General features: G+C 46.0%; 1 protein-coding gene across 12 annotated transcripts in view; it reads left to right on the forward strand.

The window, feature by feature from the left end:
* TTLL4 (tubulin tyrosine ligase like 4) overlaps positions 1-14090 on the forward strand; it is a 45699-nt gene extending 31609 nt beyond the window's left edge. For 3 of the 12 annotated variants that reach the window (XM_055290667.2, XM_055290668.2, XM_055290669.2), the window contains 15 exons: positions 4167-4291; positions 4749-4859; positions 5213-5289; positions 6060-6251; positions 6347-6429; positions 6657-6785; positions 7164-7286; positions 7886-7984; positions 8611-8745; positions 9386-9523; positions 11118-11220; positions 12151-12361; positions 12505-12575; positions 12970-13055; positions 13522-14090. In XM_055290667.2, coding sequence (XP_055146642.1) covers positions 4167-4291; positions 4749-4859; positions 5213-5289; positions 6060-6251; positions 6347-6429; positions 6657-6785; positions 7164-7286; positions 7886-7984; positions 8611-8745; positions 9386-9523; positions 11118-11220; positions 12151-12361; positions 12505-12575; positions 12970-13055; positions 13522-13786 — 1948 coding nt within the window. In that variant the 3' untranslated portion in view covers positions 13787-14090. Of the gene's footprint in view, positions 1-4166; positions 4292-4748; positions 4860-5212; positions 5290-6059; positions 6252-6346; positions 6430-6656; positions 6786-7163; positions 7287-7885; positions 7985-8610; positions 8746-9385; positions 9524-11024; positions 11221-12150; positions 12362-12504; positions 12657-12969; positions 13056-13382; positions 13465-13521 lie in introns of those variants that run through there. The other 9 variants (XM_063645090.1, XM_063645088.1, XM_063645089.1 and 6 more) reach the window with 7 other exon arrangements.
* Positions 14091-19754: the final 5664 nt, after the last annotated feature.

Below are 19754 nucleotides of genomic sequence, written 5' to 3' on the forward strand. Positions count from 1 at the left end.
GGGTATGGTGGCACACACCTGTAATCATTGGCCTCCCAAAGTGCTAGGATTATAGGGCTAAGCCACTGCACCTGGCCCTAATTTTTAATTAAAACCTGTATATCATTGGGCTTGACCAATATATGGAGCACCCAGGGTCGGGTTGTTTTTCTTTGCATCAACCCTGCCTTAGATGAAGCTAAGAAGAAAGGGAGCCTTCTCTGCCTTGTTTAGCATGGCCAAGACAGGCTGCATCTCTGTGAAATGTGATGGTGTGGCAGCAGCACACCAATTTTAGAGCCCCTAACCTATAAGGTGGAGACAGAGCTGTTTGGAAAGTGGGAGAGAGAACTGGGATTCTCTGTGAAGGTGGATAGAAATCCCATCATGGGCACCCTGAGTCCGATGCATAAATTGTCACTTTCAGCCCAACTCATACTCCTTCCAGAAAAGCAGAACTACTTCGGGTTATATATATTGGATGTTGATTAAGTACCTCCACTCTTCATAGGAGAAAGATATTTGACATGTAATTGATTTGGAGTCCTACCTTTTTTACACTTAAGGGCCCACTTCAGGACTGCTACACAGCCCTTTAGCCTTCCTGATATATGAGATAAAATTCACAAAAGGTGTTTGTTAATCATTTGCTCATTAATTAATTAACTTCTACAAATTTCACATAACTTCTCTATATGAGGCTTAAAAATAATTTTCAAGGAAATGGAAATAATATATTTTTATTTTTTAGAGTCAGAGTCTTGCTCTATTGCCCAGGCTAGAGTGCAGTGGATCCATCATAGCTTACTGTAACCTCAAACTCCTGGACTCAAGCAATCCTTCTGCCTCAGCCTCCTGAGCAGCTGGGACTACAGGACCACCCACCACGCCCAGCTAATTAAAAAAAAATTTTTCTGTAGAGTTGTGGGGGAAGGTCTCATTATATTACCCAGGCTGGTCTTGAACTCTAGCCTCAAGTGATCCTCTTGCTTTAGCCTCCCAAAGCACTGAGATTAGGGGTGTGAGCCACTGCACCTGACCAAAAATGGAGATAGATGAATTCCAAACCACTTTGCATTTTAAAGATAAGTAAAATACTTTTGGATTGCTAAAATCTTATTTTTTCTCTATTATGAAATATTTGTATATTATGGAAAGTTTGGCAACCACTGAAAAACAGAAAAATCATTGGAAACACTACCTGTGTCTTTACACAGCAGTACTTTCATTGCATTTCCTGTTGTTGTGCTCTAAGAATCATGTAATTTTAGAGCTGGAAGCCATCAAGTCCAGTGTAAATATTGAGGACCAGAGAAGTGAAGCAGCTGTTCCAAGGTCATAGTTTCTAGCATGGCTAGACTAGAAGCCAGGTCTCTTGAGGAGAAGTTCAGGACTCTTGTGAGACAACTCACAAGGGTTTTTTGTTTGTTTTTTAAATTAAGCTTGTGATATTGAGATAATTATAGATTTCACATGCAGTTGTAAGAAAGAATGCAGAGAGGTCCCCTGTACTCTCTACTCAGTTTCCCCCATTGGGTGACATCTTGCAGAAGTACAATATAGTACAATTGGGATGTTGTTAACATTGTTAGAGTCAAGATATAGAACATTTTGCCTGGTGCAGTGGCTCACACCTGTAACCCCAGCACTTTGGGAGGCTGAGGCGGGTAGATGAGTAGAAGTCAGGAGTTTGAGACCAGCCTGGCCAACATGGTGAAACCCCATGTTTTACTAAACTACAACATCTTTTACTAAAAATACAAAAATTAGCTGGGCGTGATGGTGGGCGCCTATAATCCCAGCTACTCGGGAGGCTGAGGCAGGAGAATCACATGAACCTGGGAGGCAGAGGTTGCAGTGAGCCGAGATCGTGCCACCGCACCCCAGCCTGGGTGACAAGAGCAAAACTCTGTCTCAAAAAAAAAAAAAAAGGGCCGGGCGCGGTGGCTCACGCTTGTAATCCCAGCACTTTGGGAGGCCGCGGCGGGCGGATCACGAGGTCAGGAGATCGAGACCACGGTGAAACCCCGTCTCTACTAAAAAAATACAAAAAATTAGCCGGGCGCGGTGGCGGGCGCCTGTAGTCCCAGCTACTCGGAGGCTGAGGCAGGAGAATGGCGTGAACCCGGGAGGCGGAGCTTGCAGTGAGCCGAGATTGCGCCACTGCACTCCAGCCCGGGCGACAGAGCAAGACTCTGTCTCAAAAAAAAAAAAAAAAAAAAGAAAAGAAAAGAAAAAAAAAGATACAGAACGTTGTCATCACTGTAGGAATTCCTTCTTCTCCTACCCTTACTCTCTCATCCCCTCCTTAACCCCCTGGCAACCACTAGTTCTCCTTTTTGTCATTTCAAGAATGTTACACAGATAGAATGACAGCAGTATGCCACCTTTTGACATTGACGTTTTTTCACTCAGCGTATTCTTTGGAGACTGACATGGGTTGTTGCATGTATTAATAGTTCTCATTCTTTTTTACTGCTGGATAGTGTTCTGTGGTATGGATGTACCACAGTTTGTTTAACCTTACACCTGTTGAAGGATATTTGGGTTGTTTTCAGCTTTTGGCTGTTGTGAATAAAGCTGCTATAAATAATCATGTACATATTTTTGTGTGAATATAAGTCTTCGTCTCTCTGGGATAAATGCCCAGGAGTGCAATTGCTAGGTTGTATGGTGGTTACATGTTTAGTTTTTTTAAGAAACTGCCAAAACTGTTTTCCAGAGTGGCTGTACCATTTTACGTTTCTATCTTTTTTGTTTTGTTCTGTTTTTGTTTTTTTGAGATGGAGTTTTGCTCTTGTTACCCAGGCTGGAGTGCAATGGCGTGATCTCGGCTCATCGCAACTTCTGCCTCCTGGGTTCAAGCAATTCTCCTGCCTCAGCCTCCCGAGTAGCTGGGACTACAGGCATGCACCACCACGCTGGGCTAATTTTGTATTTTTAGTAGAGACGGGGTTTCCCCATGTTGGTCAGGCTGGTCTCCAACTCCCAACCTCGGGTGATTCACCTGCCTCGGCCTCCCAAAGTGCTGGGATTACAGGCATGAGCCACTGCGCCCGGCTTCTGTCTTTGTTTTTAAATTTTAACTCATTCTTATTGACTTTCAACAATCTTAAATTCTCATACTCAGTAAACCAAAAGCCTTTGAAGAAAAAGTTTGAAAATGAGGAATAGAGTTGAATTAATTAGGATTTTTCATTGGGAATTAGTATTTAATTTGATTCCATAAAATTCATTAAAAATCTTTAAGAGTTGAAGTGTTTCACATACAGTGCCTATTTCTGTTGTGCTGAAAATAATAACAGGTAAAGTGACTTTTTTAAACTGAAAATTAATGTTATAATAATATTCGTGGATTATATTATCTAAGTTGTGAAGAGTAATAGCTATTTTCTCCATTTTTCAGTGCTAGTTAAAGGAATGATCTGGGTCTCTCAGCTTGTACCTGACAGGTAGTTGATATATTTGCTATGTTGACACTCCTTGAGACAGCCTTGGCCAAGCCCTTGTTGGAGTAACAGTAGGGACCCCCATGGCCCACTGTCCCACATCAGCCACATCTCTTCATCACATCCAGATTTGTGTTCTCATACTGTTACATAAAATTAAAGTGTCACAAATCACTTCCAAAATGGAGAAAAGCACTAATGGTTCGTGAATCTTTAGATGAACCTAAATATAAAATGAACTGAAAGTATCACTGTTTCTTTTCTTTCTATTGCTTTTTCCCCTTTTTCTATTTAAAAGTCTCTACACGTCAGATCTTTTTTGGTTTTCCTCCTTCGTAATTTTCACATCATTCTTTTCTCTCCTCATTTATTTCTTTGTCTTAGCATAGCACGTTCTTCTACTAGTATCCACCCACATTCATTTCCCCTCTCAGAACCACTGCTGTCAGGGACTTTCCCAGCCAATGTCTTGTCACGGGAAATTTTGGAGCTGTATTGCAGAATGAAGTATTGGAAAACCTTGTCTTTAGGTGACATTTAATGGTGTGGTTATATGTAGGTTAGCCTAGTACCTTACGGATTAATATGTACAAAATAATTATTAATTATTGAGCACCTGGCTTTTTAGAATCAGAAGTTAAAAGACAGCACTTGGAAAGAAATTGTACGTCATAGTAACGACGCTTCAGGGATGTTGCTTTTTCCCTTTCTCTACTCCATGTTTGTTTTTCGTCTTAGAAGCTGTGTGGAAATTCTGACCAAACCCCTTTCCAATCATGAGAAAGTTGTCCGACCAGCCCTCATCTACAGTCTCTTTCCCAACGTTCCCCCTACCATCTATTTTGGCACTCGGGATGAGAGAGGTAAACCTGGCCAAGTGTCAAAGCCCAGAAGAGCCCCCCGGGAGAAGGTTGCTAGCTAAGTTGGGAGGAGGTGGCAGTAGGTAGGAGAGGGTTTCCAGAATGGCTGTTGTGGCAGTTGTCACACTGTGCTCAGTTCCCCACGTGGTCGTAGGTCTAATGCAACTTTTTTCTTGTCTGTCCTTTAGCTGACCCTTTTCAGCCTTGCCATGTCATGCTGAGTTCATGCTCTCCAACCTTGTTGCGTTTCCCTTTCAGTCTTCCCTTTCTTTGTTCCTCATTCCTGCACAGCCCCTCTTCTTTTCCAAAGTGTGCTCCTCTGAAACCCTGATCTGGAGCAATAGTTAGTGACTTGCCTGCCCAGGGAAAAATGGGCAGCCATGCCATCTTTTTTGTCTTCTTATCATGACTCTCTGCTCCTCTCCACCCCCCATCCCCACACCCCTTGCATTCTTCCCAGTGGAGAAACTTCCCTGGGAGCAGAGGAAGTTGCTCCGATGGAAGATGAGCACAGTGACCCCCAACATTGTGAAGCAGACCATTGGACGGTCCCACTTCAAAATCAGCAAAAGTGAGTTGCTTGCCTTACTGTGAGCCTGTCCTTTTGCCCCAAATAGATGGGCTTTGCGTAGGGGGAGAGCTCTAGACACCTCGTGCCTATGTCGGGGCAGCTGGGGCCCTCTTCTGAAATCCAACCTCATAGGAGGGTGTAGCTCTGAAATCCTGGGCTGAGCCTGTTGTTCAGAATTGAGAGACAGAGGGCCATTGTTCTATCCCTGGCCCCAGGGCCTCATGTGGGACAGCTCCATAGCAACTCTTTGAAAACCAAGTCTGGGAGCTGTGCCCAGTTCTGGGGCCTCTGGGCCTCTCTCTGTCCCTGGACTGAGCTGTTAGCAAGGCTGATTCCTGATGTACCTCCCACAGGAAACGATGACTGGCTGGGCTGCTGGGGTCACCACATGAAGTCTCCTAGTTTCCGATCCATTCGAGAGCATCAGAAGGTAGGGGCCCTTTCTGAGGAGCTGTTTCCCTGGACTTTGGACTAGGCCAAGAGGAGGGTGATGATGTGAGTAGGGGGTAGGGGCGGGAAGAGGATGATGACCATGGAGAAGTCAGGAAGGTGTACAGAGGAGAAAGTACAGGACGGGGGTACAGTGAGAGACTCCAGTGGATCACGTACATCTCCAGTTCAGCTGCAGTATCTTGGAGTTTCTTGCCTATGTGGGGGGCAGCTGAGTCCCTCTCCTGAACTCCAACCTCATAGGAGGGTGTAACTCTGAAATCCTGCAGTTGCAGCTTCTCAAAGATGCTTTTTCCTCTAATGTGTCTTGAGTTAGATTATCTGTTTTCTGTTTATTATGTTTCCCTATGACCACTGCACATACCATTCTCCCAAGCTGAGTATGTGTAAAGAGAACGTCTGGTCTCACGTTGGAATGAATGAGTCCCTTGCCCCCAGACTTACTAAAGGCGAAATGCTTTTCTGTCCTCATCCCATAGGGTTTCATGGAAAAAGTTGTAATAGCTTTTTCTTTGCACTTAAGGTGAATATCATGTCTGTCTTACATTACTGTGTTTTGTCTGTGTTTTAATCATCTTTCGGTGAGTGCTCTGCAGTTGGATACTTAAGGACCATTAGGGTGGTGATAGTAAGATGGAACAAAAGCTTGGCGTGCTGCTGAAGAAGTTGGAATGGTAGAATGAGTCTTGTCATCTTCCTCATGGCCTCACCTCTGCCCTCTTCCTGCACTCACCCTTTTCCCTTTTGTAGCTAAACCATTTCCCAGGCTCATTCCAGATTGGGAGGAAGGACCGGCTGTGGCGGAACCTATCACGCATGCAGAGCCGCTTTGGCAAGAAGGAGTTCAGTTTCTTCCCCCAGTCCTTTATCCTGCCCCAGGATGCCAAGCTCCTGCGCAAAGCGTGGGAGAGCAGCAGCCGCCAGAAGTGGATTGTGAAGCCAGTGAGTGAATCACAGTGGGCAGGAGACTATGGTCTGTGAGTGGGAACAACAGAGTATTGGACCTGGAGCAAATCTCATCTCCTTTCTGCTCCCAGCCAGCATCAGCTCGAGGCATTGGCATCCAGGTTATTCACAAGTGGAGTCAGCTCCCCAAGCGAAGGCCCCTCCTGGTACAGAGGTGAGCCTGTAGCACATATCCCTTACCCTATCCTCCCACCTCCTTGGCCTCGAGGTTCCCTTCTTACAATGTTCTTCTGCCCTTTGTTCTCCCAGCCAAAGAGCTTCCTTAGCCAACTGTTCTAAGGTCTTTATCTTGGGGACTGTTAGCTGTCTTTTGATGTGGCTTGGTTACCCACTGAGCCCCATTGTCTGGCTGGATGAAAAGCTGGCCTTTGTCCTATGTAGGTATCTACACAAACCCTACCTCATCAGCGGCAGCAAGTTTGACCTGCGGATCTATGTTTACGTCACTTCCTATGATCCTCTGCGGATTTACCTCTTTTCAGATGGACTGGTCCGCTTTGCCAGTTGCAAGTATGTGACAGTGGTGAGGTATCCTCTGACAATATTGGGGATTTTGTTTTCCTTGGAGGGAGGGAAACTAGAAGACACCAAACAGAAAAATAACAAATATTTCGATAGTTTTTGTTAGCAAGGGGGAAGGCAGGAAATGGGAAATATGGAGGCTCTGGGGAGGGTCTTCCTGCATGCGGGACTGAGGTGGGATAAAGGAGATGAGTTTAGCTGTGGTTTTTTAGAACTTTGCCAATAGACACACTTCTCAGGCTCTTGTGGCTATGAAAAGATCTGTGTGCTTGTTCTTCACCTCTTCAGGATTTGGGGAAATGTTTGGCCCCTTCTCCATCTGCTCTGTTACCATCTTACCTCTGCCTTTTGTTTCCTTACTTCCAGGTATTCTCCTTCCATGAAGAGCCTTGGCAATAAGTTCATGCACCTGACCAACTACAGTGTCAATAAAAAGAATGCCGAGTACCAGGCCAATGCAGATGAAATGGCTTGCCAGGGCCACAAATGGTACTGAGGGCAGAGTGTCCCAGTCCAGTGAAGGCCTAGAGGAATACAGGGTTCTGGGGTTTTGGGAAGTTCAGGGGCATGGTGAGTGGAGGATTAATATAAGACCCAGAGATAACACTTACCAATTCAGAATTGGTCTATTTGAGGCCAGATGTGGTGGCTCACGCCTGTAATCCTAGCACTTTGGGAGGCCAGGGTGGGTGGATCACCTGAGTTCAGGAGTTCGAGACCAGCCTGGCCAACATGGCGAAACCCTGTCTCTACTAAAAATACAAAAACTAGCTGGGCGTGGTGGCAGGTGCCTACAATCCCAGCTGCTCAGGAGGTTGAGGCAGGAGAATCACTTGAACCTGGAGGATGGAGGTTGCAGTGAGCTGAGATTGCGCCACTTCACTCCAGCCTGAGTGAAAGAGCGAGACTCCATCTCAAAAAAAAAAAAAAATTGATCTATTTGCATCCAAGTTCATCTCTTTCATAATTTAAACTGTCAAAGGAAGAGATACGAAGAAAATACCATTAGGTCTCTTCTTCGTTTTTCTTTGTCTTTGTCACTTATTCCTAGAATATAATTCCTAATACTTCCTCTTCCTCCTCTGCAGGGCACTGAAGGCTTTGTGGAACTACCTGAGTCAGAAGGGAGTCAATAGTGATGCCATCTGGGAGAAGATAAAGGATGTTGTTGTCAAAACCATCATCTCGTGAGTCACATTGCCAACCTGGGTGTGGGGCCTGCTGCTGACCCCCTCCTTTCTCCTGGGCCTCACACTGCTGTGCTCTGGACTTTGGCCACGCTGTGGTTTGGTTTTTTTTTTTTTTTTAGAGATGGAGTCTTGCTCTTTCTCCCGGGCCGGACTGCAGTGGCGCTATCTCGGCTCACTGCAAGCTCCGCCTCCCGAGTTCATGCCATTCTCCTGCCTCAGCCTCCCAAGTAGCTGGGATTACAGGCGCCTGCCACTGCGCCCGGCTAATTTTTTGTATTTTTAGTAGAGACGGGGTTTCACCGTGTTAGCCAAGATGGTCTCGATCTCCTGACCTCGTGATCCGCCCGCCTCGGCCTCCCAAAGTGCTGGGATTACAGGCGTGAGCCACCACGCCCGGCCTGTGGTTTGGTTTTAAGGACGGGGAATAGGAAGGAGTGGCCAGAGTTAAGTTCTAGTGAACTTCATACCCAGGAGCTGGTCCCAGATCAGAGGCGTCTCTTGAGAGCTACCTTTCTTGGGTTGCTTCTGCCTGCCTATCTCTGGGCCACTCTTTTGGCAGGATAGCTCTGGTTAGAGCCCTCTGGGAGGAGCTGAGCTGAGTACTTCCTCATCCCCGTGACCAGGTCAGAGCCCTACGTGACCAGCCTGCTGAAGATGTATGTGCGGCGGCCCTATAGCTGCCATGAACTCTTTGGTTTTGACATCATGCTAGACGAAAACCTCAAGCCCTGGGTCCTGGAAGTCAACATTTCACCAAGGTAGGTGGTATTCTCAGGACACTCACTATAGAATCCTTCCATTATCCTCACGCTCCCATTGCCACTCCAGTAAGTTGTTCTTTTTTTTTTTTTTCTTTGAGATGGAGTCTTGCTCTGTTGCCCAGGCTGGAGTGCAGTGGTGCAATCTTGGCTTACTGCAACCTCTGCATCCTGGATTCAAGCAATTCTCCTGCCTCAGCCTCCCAAGTGGCTGGGACTACAGGCGTGTACCACCACACTCAGCTAATTTTTTGTATTTTTAGTAGAGACAGGGTTTCACTGTATTAGCTAGGATAGTCTCGATCTCCCGACCTCGTGATCTGCCCGCCACAGCCTCCCAAAGTGCTGGGATTACAGGTGTGAGCCACCGCGCCCAGCCAGTTGTTCTTTTTAAGTGGATCCTTACCACTTGCTTTCCTTTAGCAGATCAAGGTCATGGGCAGCTTTGCCACCCTGAGTGAGGTTATTCACCATCTTTGGGGCAAGAGAGTCTTGTGATGGTGATCCTGCATGGGGATGTTTGAGCAGCTTTCATCCTAGGGAAGCCAGGAAGTAAATGAGACTAGCCCTGAGTTGCACATATGACCAGAGACTGTTTCGGGGTGCTGCTTTGACCACTCTTTTTATCCTTTTTCTGAAGCCTCCACTCCAATTCTCCACTGGATATCAGCATCAAAGGCCAGATGATTCGTGACCTTCTGAATCTGGCAGGTTTTGTCCTGCCCAATGCAGAGGATATCATTTCCAGCCCCAGCAGCTGCAGCAGCTCCACCACCAGGTGAGGCCCTTATTTCTTCACAGCTCTGCTGGCAGCATGAATAGCCCTGCTATAGTTTCTGGGAAGGAATGGGTTCTGGGTGCTCCCTTCTGCTGGGTTCCCCTTGCTGCTCAATCTTGCCCCTACAGTCCACTAACATGCTACCATGCCACATCAGTGCCTGTCAAGTATGTTCAGTTATGTTGATCCCCTGCTCAGGAACCACAGGCGTAGGAATCAGATTTAAACATCTTAGGCACACTGGTGTGTGTCTCTAGTCCCAGCTGCTTGGGAGACTGAAGCAGGGGGATCTTTTAAGGCCAGAAGTTCACAGCTCTAGTGCACTGTGATGATCATGCCTGTGAATAGCCACTGTACTCTCTTTAGCCTGGGCAATATAGCAAGACCCTGTTTCTAAAAAAAAAAAAAAAAAAAAAAAAAAAATATAACTCCTTACCTGGGCAGTCAGGGTCCCAGCTTCCTTTTTCTTGGTGTCTCTCTCTTTCTTCTTCCTTTCCTGGCTCCTGTGCCCTGACAAACCGGATCACTCACACAACCTCAAGGTCAGAATGATCCTTAAGGACCAGTTGGTCCAGTCTCCTCTCTGAAATGTTTATTGCCTCTTGCTGTTCCCCATAGTGTTCTTTCCTCTGCTTATGGGGTTTCTTCCTCCTGAAATGCCCCATAGCCAGACCTGCCGTTAACCTCTGCTGTTCATCAAAGCCTAGCTCATACACCTTCATGAAGCCAACTCAGTATGGCCATTTTTTTTTTTCTTTTTTCATACCACAAAGCATTGGGAACCACTCTTGAGAGGAGGGAGTTTATATTTACTTAGTACCTGAGATGTGTGAGGAAAACCCTATAACTTATCCTTCCAATAACCCTGGAAGGTTAGTATTTGTACCTGCAGTTTACAGAGGAGAAAACTGAAGCTCTTTGGGATTAAGTAGGCCATCAAAGTCATTCAACTAGAGAGTGGTAGGACTGGAATTCAAATCCTGATTTGCCTGATAACAAAACTTACTTTCCCTGCTGTACCTTGTAGACTCATGTTTGGCTCTGTCTAGTGGCTGTCATTTGACATATCCCACCTGCCATACCATAAGCTCCTTGGGGGCAAGAGTTGCTTTTTAGTCATCTTTTTAAAATTATTATTATTTTTTTAGAGACAGAGTCTCACTATCTCTCTCAACAGTGATTATGGTAATTGTAGTAATGTGGGTGATGAAACTGAGATGAAGGGAGGTTAATTAAGTCAGTTGCCCAGGGTCACACAGCCAGTAGGGCAGAGTTGGGTATATAGTTAAGTGTTCACTGAATTAAACTAAACTGAAGTATATACCACAATAAAGCTTATTGCAAGGTCCTCATTTCTTATCATTCAAATTCAACCTAAAGCTGGTGGTTTGTATCCTTTTACTTAATATTTGATGACTCTCAGATTACTTCTGGGGAGTACATTTTAGTTCAACCTACTACTCAAGTAACCTCTGTTCATACATCTTTGTCTTCTCTCAAGAAGGGTGTCTGCTGGGCTGGACCTTCTCCATATTTCCTCCAAATAAGAAGCTGCTGACCCTGCCCTTTGCTTTCTTTCCGGCCTCTGCCGTAGCCTGCCCACCTCCCCTGGGGACAAATGTCGAATGGCTCCAGAGCATGTCACTGCACAGAAGATGAAGAAAGCCTATTATCTGACCCAGAAAATTCCTGATCAGGTAGGAGATTGGTCTTTCCCCTGATGCTAGCAGAAAACTTCCCTGGTCAAACATTTGGGACCCAAAAGCAACCAGCTTTTCTTTTTTTTTTTTGAGACGGAGTTTCACTCTTGTTGCCCAGGCTGGAGTGCAATGGTGCGATCTCAGCTCACTGCAACCTCCGCCTGCCAGGTTCAAGTGATTCTCCTGCCTCAGCCTCCCGAGTAGCTGGGATTAGAGGCATGCACCACCATACCCAGCTAATTTTATATTTTTTAGTAGAGACGGGGTTTCTCCATGTTGGTCAGGCTGGTCTCGACCTCCCAACCTCAAGTGATCCGCCTGCCTTGGCCTCCCAAAGTGCTGGGATCACAGGCGTGAGCCACCACGCCTGGCTGCAACCAGCTTTTCTTTAGAGCAGGGTTTCTTAATCCAGGCCTGTGATCCTCTGATGGACAGAGATTTGTTGGCATGTCTGTCATTCTGGGAGAGTGTTAATTGTCTTTACCATGTTTTCTGGCCCCCTCTTGTCCAAACTGTAGACTTTTACCCTTTGGGTTTCTTTCTCTGAGAGGCACAGTGAGAGACCCCAGGAAGCTGACTTTCTCAGAGCAGATAAGGGAGCTGGATTTAAGCATGGCACATACAAGACTGGTGCCAAGTCTGAATTGCTGGATCTTCATCTTGACTTTACCCAACAAACTACTTAACCTCTCAGCCCCTGTGGCTCCCCTGACCCCAAACAAGAGTGTCTTCCCCCACTAGCTAAGTTCAGTAGATTTAGGAAAGATGTCTTTCAGAGCTGGCCCACTAGGCTGCCCTCAGTAGTTCCATGAGAGTCCCGGAGCTGTAGGACCCCAAGGGTGTGCTCCCTGTTCCCCAGCTTCTTGAGTCTCTGCCCCTGGCTTACACTCTCTCACACCCTTTTTCTCCCTGTTCCTTGAACCACAGGACTTCTATGCATCTGTGCTGGATGTCCTGACACCAGATGATGTTCGGATTCTGGTTGAGATGGAAGATGAGTTTTCTCGCCGTGGTCAGTTTGAACGAATTTTTCCCTCTCATATCTCCTCTCGCTATCTCCGCTTTTTTGAGCAGCCACGATATTTCAACATTCTCACCACCCAATGGGAACAGAAATACCATGGCAACAAGCTTAAAGGTGATGTGCCCTCCCTGCCCTCAGAAGCCAAGTTTAGTGAGAGATTAAATCCCAGTATACCAAGAAATGGGCCTCTCTGGAAAGAAGAATTGGCCAATTGATTCTACCTTCTTAAACCCCAACTCCTGCTAATCTTGTCCTAGGAGTAGATCTGCTACGGAGTTGGTGCTACAAAGGGTTCCACATGGGAGTTGTCTCTGATTCTGCTCCAGTGGTGAGTGCTGCCAGTGTGGAGGACAGCTCCTTCTCAGGCCCCTCCCTCCTCTGCCTTATGAGTGCAGCAGGAGTTGGGTTGGTATGTATAGGCCTGTCTCACTTCTCCGCTAGGCTCTGCTTCTGTCTCACCACTCTTTCCTTTCAAGGGAATAGTTGCCTCCAGGATTCCCTGGGTACCTTTCTTTCAAGGATCAAAAAATGCTTTGTAGGCCTCAACTGCTTGTCTGATTCAGAAGAGAACTGAAACTTTTACCCACGTGGGCCCATGCCTGAGGGGTAGGGAAGGGGAGAGCCCCATGATCCACTTAGAGGTAGAGCTAGAGGGTCCCAAGACCCCAAACACTCCTGCCTTGCCTCCACCAAGCCTTTTGGTCTCATTCCTTTGCTCTTAGTGGTCTCTCCCGACATCACTTCTGACTATCTCAAAGGATGATGTGATACTCAATGCCTTCAGCAAATCAGAGACTAGCAAGCTGGGGTGAGTGCTGCCTGGGCAAGGGAGGGGCTGCTGGCTGTGAGATTGTAGAGTTTTCTTCCTTCCCCTCTTCCCAGACTGTGGCAGTGAGATCAGCATTCTCCAGCTGGGGGTTGATGGGAGCGTCAGGACATGCAGCCATAGCATCCTTTTTCTGGTTGATCTCGATATGCCCAGGGAAGCTGAGCTGGAGGACAGAAGTGCTTCCTGAAGCAGCCACTGTCAGCCATACCCACTAGCTGTGGGAAGTCGTTAGCCCTCTACCCGCACCCCCATTCACTCTTGCACTGCAAGTCTCAAGCCTTCAAGTAAATAGAATTTTTTTTATAGTTATTACATATCCATGTAATTTTGGCCTACAACACCGTAATGTCGTGAATGCCTGCTCCAGACTCTGAAGGCAAATCCTAAGGTAAAGTCTCAGTTAAACATTGTCTCAGTCATTTCTTTCACCACCTATTCCTTCCAGAAAACACAGCTCCTGCGAGGTTAGCCTACTACTCTCTGAAGATGGGACCACGCCCAAATCCAAGAAGACTCAAGCTGGCCTTTCCCCTTATCCCCAGAAACCCAGTTCCTCAAAGGACAGTGAGGACACCAGCAAAGAGCCCAGCCTTTCTACCCAGATGTTACCTGTGATCAAGTACTCTGGGCGGACTTCAAGACTTTCTACTTCCTCTACTTCCTCCACTTTCCAGTCAACCAGTGACTCCCTCCTGGCTGTGAGCCCATAACTGGCGTCTCTCCAAAAGCCTCTGCCCAGGAGCATGGGCATCAGCTACCTCACGGGAACCAGCCTGCTGTGTAGACCAGTCTGAGCCCCTACCCCTTTCACCCTGTCCCTCCTCAGAGTATTTTTTGAAGTGGTTGCATTATAGAGATAGGTATTTGTAGGGCCAGAGGGATGGTAGTGATGGGGAGAAGGTGAGGAAGGGTCACCCTCTGTCACCTGTCTGCCTGGCTGGCACCTCATGTCTCAGCAGAGAAGCCAGTGGTGGCCACGCAGCCTTATAAAGCAGGTTTTGGTTTCTACCTTAATTGAGCCATGTGTGGTTTGTTTGGGGCCCTGGTGCGGTTGCTGAGTTGTAGCTCGAGGAGAAAACATACAGAACATATTTGGACCGGAAATCCTTTGTTCTGAATTTGAGGGGGTCTTCTGAGGGCCTTATTTCCTTAGATCTTTCCTCACCCCTCTCCCACCCCCTGTCCTGAAGAGAAACCTTTGAACTTCCTCAGTAGACAGGCGGAGAGGCCACAACATGCCCAACCCATTTCCTGTCATCCCAGTCTTGGGTCTTCACTGCCTCCTTCCAAATACCCACCCTGCCAGCAGCCCTAGGTCTTCCTGTTCTGACCCCCCATCACTGCTCGTTCAGCCTTCTAGACGTCTCTCTCGTGGACATCTCTTCTTTAGCTGTTGGCGTTCTGTGAGATATGAGAGGGTCTATGAACTTTGTGAATTTCGCATGGCCCCAGTGAAGGAGCCCAGATATTCCCAGTAGCTGTTACCTGTCTCCATGTATCAAAGGACACAGTCCAGGGGGAGGGTGGAAGGGGATGTAGTTTCTCTACAATGCAACAAACATGGTTTCTCAATGTTCTGCCCTGCAGCAGGCAGGGTCTGGCAGCTTGGCAGGTAGGTTTCAGGAGCAGCCACTATTGTAGGATGGGCTTCCAATCAAACCTCAGACTAAACTCTTGTACTCAACTGATTCTACCTCCCTCCTCTAGACTCAGTAAACAGTGACTATTCAATAAATGTTGACTGAGTGAACTGTATTTACAGAGATCTCAAAGGACCCCAGCACTTGAACCAGAAGTTCTAATTCTCTCTCATCTAGGGATGAGAAAGTGGAGCCTGGAAACAGCACAAGCAGAAGAGTTCAGATCAGAAAGTTTTTCTCTGAAGCCGTGCTCCTTCCTAACCCAGCACTTCCTGGTTGCTGCTTACCTCCTTCCCAGCCCCTGTAGTCCCTTTACTTAGTTTTTTCTAGCAGTGGCACATATAAGGAGCCAATTGGCCCCCTGTCCCTGCTACTCAAGTTTTCTCTTTGCACATCAGGCAGAAAGCTCAGCTACTTGGTCTCACCCTGGACTGTAGCTGCCCTCATTCTCTCTGAGCTTTGGAAAGATAGAGACTCCCATGTTTCATGGCTCCTGGAGTTCTGTGGCAAGGTGGGGTGGGGCCGTGGAAAGATCACTGAGAGGCCTGACTAGGTTCAAGGCCACAGAGTAGGCGGGTGTCTGGCCAGTCCTAAGGCCATGTTGACAGTTGTGAAAGTTTGGTGACAAAGTCCTGGGCATCATTGGCTGCTCAATAATAAGGACTTTAAAGTCAGGCCATAATGGGAGAGGTCTTTGACAGTCCTATTGGCTCTTTTCTGATGTAATTGAAGTGACCCGCTTCTTCTCCCTACTGGCTGCAGTGTTCTAGCGCAGACATGACATGGGGAATCTGCTGCCTTTGTAAGAGAAAATGAGCTGCCTGCCTGGCAGTTTTGTTGTGGCTGGGCCTTCACGGCAAGGACTTAGGCACGGAGGCCTGGTTGAGCTGGTTTACTCCATGAAAACCAACTTCAGTTCTTTGGCTTGCCCTCTGAGAATCCCTGTACAACATAACCAATCTATTTCCATTCCGCTAACTGGAGAGGGAACCAGCACTGCTGAATGGGGGTATTGGGGGAAGCATGGTGAGGGAAGGGAGGACTTAGGAAATTAAGTCCTTATGAGCAATGAAAGTCCTAAAAGAGCAATGGAAAGACACTGCTCTTAGTAGTTTAAAACAAGTTTGTACATTATTTTTAATTTTCATCACATTTGAGTGTCTGATAGACGTGGGTGTTTTGCTGGGTAGGAGAAAGGAATGGGACTTAGGTATCACATTTACCTCTCACTCTTGAGAGAAAATTAAATCTTATTAAGCATTTGGCATATGTACTTTTGTATTGAATGCCCACAATATGAGGTATTCAGCTAAGCAGGAATTTTTGAGAAGGAATGAGATTTTTTGAGGAAGGTTAAATTTGGGAGTATAGTAGAATAAATATTTGTCAGAATATGTCAGTTGTTTTCCTAAGTTGATAACTTACCTAGTCTGTTTGGAGGAAGGGAGGCGAGTATTCCTGAGACAAGGAATGAAGTGCAGGCTATTTCTGGAGTAGTGGAGTAAGGGCTTGAGGTGGAAAGTGGAGGAGGGCAGTCACTGCTGTTTACTTCGCATCCACGTAGGAATGATGAGAAACTGAGTTTCTTAGAGGAAATACTAATGAAGAGATGGCCTTGGGTCAGGAAAGGATTGAGAACCTTGAATCAGGCTGACCTTGGGTTTAAATCCCAGTTCTGCCACTTACTGTGTGACCTTGGGCATGTCATCTAACTTTTAAGTCTCCATTTCTTTGTAGTATGAATATAATACCTACAGTGCAGGGTTGTGAAGATTTAAACCAAATGTAGTAAAAGTACTTAGGACATAGAGGGCACTTTGCACGGTCACACCTTCTCCACTTGCTGTCCAAGCCCTGTGCCCTAGGTGGGAAGAAACGGGCAAGAAATGTAAAACCCTCTCCTCCAGGAGGTGGAGCTGCCATCGAGATATTTTAGAAGTGAAGATGCCAGAACAGGGTCTAGATTATCGCTCATGGCCCTCACCTTCACCGCAGTGCACACACAAACATCACCATTCAGCCTCCTATTACATTATCACTCTACTGGGGATTTATTCTTTGGTTAAACACTTCACATTCAGAGCACAGAATCCCTGAGAAAGGAAGCACATTAAACATTAGAAGTATGTGAACTGAGTGGGATTATTAAATTATTTCAAGAGAAGCTTTGATAAGAAAGGGAAAGCAAGCACAGTGGGTGTCAGGTGGCTGGAAAGGGGAGAAGCAGGGTACAGAAAATAAGAGACATTGATTGGAACTGGACCCAAAGAGCAGATATATGGACCTAACAGCTGTACCAAGGGGCAGTTGTCATTACAGGTACCTTCTCTTGGTTTCAGGCTGTTTGGCTGAGGGTGACTATCCCCCCGTCACCCTAGCCAAAGGACATACCCAGTGGCTTCTGGGGCAGTCCAGCGCTGCTGAGGGCCAGTGAAGGAGACTGATCATCTGGACACAAAGACCTTTCTACTTCCTCCTCAGCTGAATTAGTTACCCAAGATAGGTGACCAACAAAGGCAGACAGGGATCTCCTCTCCTGGGTTTCCCTTGATTTGTCCTCTAAGATTAAGGCTTACCTGTGACTGCTGTTCGAATCCCCCAACTGCTGTGAGACTTGGAAACACTGATGGTTTTCAGATGGCTAAGAGAGCTCCATTTCCTGCCACCTGAGATTCTGACCAAGCCTTTCACAACCCTTCTTGGCCTTTTAGAGTCCCCCTGTAGCAGAGTTTGCCCACTCATTAATACCCAGGGATCTATACCAGCTCATTTGGCTTGCCCCTTCACTGGCTTTGGATCAATGAAAGTTGCAAGCAGTCATATGTTGCTCTCAGCAGATGTTTCACAGGTGAAAACACAAGAAGGGTCAATAGCAGGTGGTGGTTTTCTAAAACCCATCTGTGTCGTAATTATAATAGACTGAGATACATGGAATGCCAGGGACTGCCACAGGCAAAGCTAACAATTTTGAAAAGATATTTAAGTTTCAGTTAGTAAACTGCGGACATCAAAGCCTACTCAAAATAGTTAAGGGACTAAAATATGGAGGAAAAGCACCTAACAAGGTGCCTGATAATATATGATGCAGATTTAAAGTAGTGGATTCTAAAACAGACCAAAACTACCACCCAGAACACAAAGTAAAAGTACTATAACATGCAATAGTGTTACAATACTATTACAATAGCGTGTTAATATTACAAAACTATGGTAAAATACACTTTGATCTTATCCATAATTAAAGCTGAGGATGTATTGATAATTAGCTTAGAAAGATTAAAGCCCTTATCATTAGCAGTCAGAGAAGAGCAGTTTAAACTGCAAGATACCACTTAACCTTAAAGTGGCTCAAACTTAAAAGATTGAAAATACCAAGTGTCAGTATGATACTGAGATATTGTGAAGGTGCTGATGGGAATGCAAAATGATGCACTGGAAAGCAGCTTGGTAGATTCTTGTAAAGTGAAACATGTCCTTAACATACGACCTAGCAATTTCACTCTTGCAGGCAAATGTTCATAGCAGCTTATTCATAGTAGCAAAAATTTAGCAACAACCATATGTCCAACAATTAGTGAATTAACAAATTGTGGTATCTCTGTTCAGTGGAATACTCTTAGATATAAAAAAGGAAAAGAGGGCCGGGTGTGGTGGCTCACGCCTATAATCCCAGCACTTTGGGAGGCCAAGGCGGGTGGATCACCTGAGGTCAGGAGTTCGAGACCAGCCTGGGCCAACACAGTGGGACCCTGTTTCTACAAAACAAATAAATAGAAATAAAAAAGGAATAAATTGATTCATGCAACACCATGGATGAAACTAAGTGAGAAGAAGCCAGAAACAAAAGACTGCATGCTTTGTTATTCCATGATGGTCTAGAAAATGCAAACTATAGTCACAGAAAGCAGAACAGTGCTTGCCAGGAACTATAGATAAGGGAGGGGTGGACTGTAAAGGGCATGGTGGGAAGATTCCGTATCTTGATTGTGGTGGATACATGACTATATACAGTTGTGGGAACTTGTCAAATTGTGCACTTAAAATGGGTGAGTAGTATTGTATGTAAGTAAATAAAGCTGATTTAAAAGAAAAACACCAGGAGATGCCATTTCATGAGGCATGTGCTAATTAAAACCACAATAAGATAACACTGGAATAGTTAAAAGGGCAGCCAAGACCAAGTGTTAGCGAGGATGTACAGCAGTTGGGGCATTTATACATGGCTGGTGTTGAGTGTAAAATGGTTCAACCACTGTGGACCACTGACAGTTTCTTAGAGAGCTGACATATATCTACCTATGACTCAGAAATTCCGCTCCCTGGTATTCTCTAAAAAAAATGGAAAAAGGCCGGGCGCGGTGGCTCACACCTATAATCCCAGCACTTTGGGAGGCGGAGGCGGGTGGATCACGAGGTCAGGAGATCAAGACCATCCTGGCTAACACGGTGAAACCCCATCTGTACTAAAAATACAAAAAATAACCAGGCATGGTGGCAGGCGCCTGTAGTCCAGCTACTCGGGAGGCTGAGGCAGGAGAATGGTGTGAACCCTGGAGGTGGAGCTTGCAGTGAGCCAAGATAGCGCCACTGCACTCCAGCCTGGGCGACAGAGTGACACTCCATCTCAAAAAAAAAAAAGGAAAAAAAGGAAATCATGTTCACCAAAAGTGTTTATTGAGGCTTCATTCATAATAACAAAAAATTGAGAATAACCCAAATGCTTCTCAATAGGAGACCAGATAAACTGGTGTGGAATACCACTCTTTAATAAAAAGGAACAAACTACTGATTTATGCAACAATGTGGATGGATGAATTTCAAAAAAGCATTGAGTGAAAGAAGTCAGACACAAAAGAGTACATACTGTGTAATTAAGTTTATATGGTGCTTAGGAACGGGAAACCCAGGGGAACAAGTCAGAACAATAGTTGCCTCTGGGCATTAATAGTATAGTAAGAAAAGAGGCACAAGATAACTTTAGGAGGTGATGGAAGTGCTCTAATTCTTGATTTGGATGTTGGTTACGTGGGTGATGGAT

Source organism: Symphalangus syndactylus, chromosome 8 (assembly GCF_028878055.3).
Source record: "Symphalangus syndactylus isolate Jambi chromosome 8, NHGRI_mSymSyn1-v2.1_pri, whole genome shotgun sequence".
NCBI classification, from domain to species: domain Eukaryota; kingdom Metazoa; phylum Chordata; class Mammalia; order Primates; family Hylobatidae; genus Symphalangus; species Symphalangus syndactylus.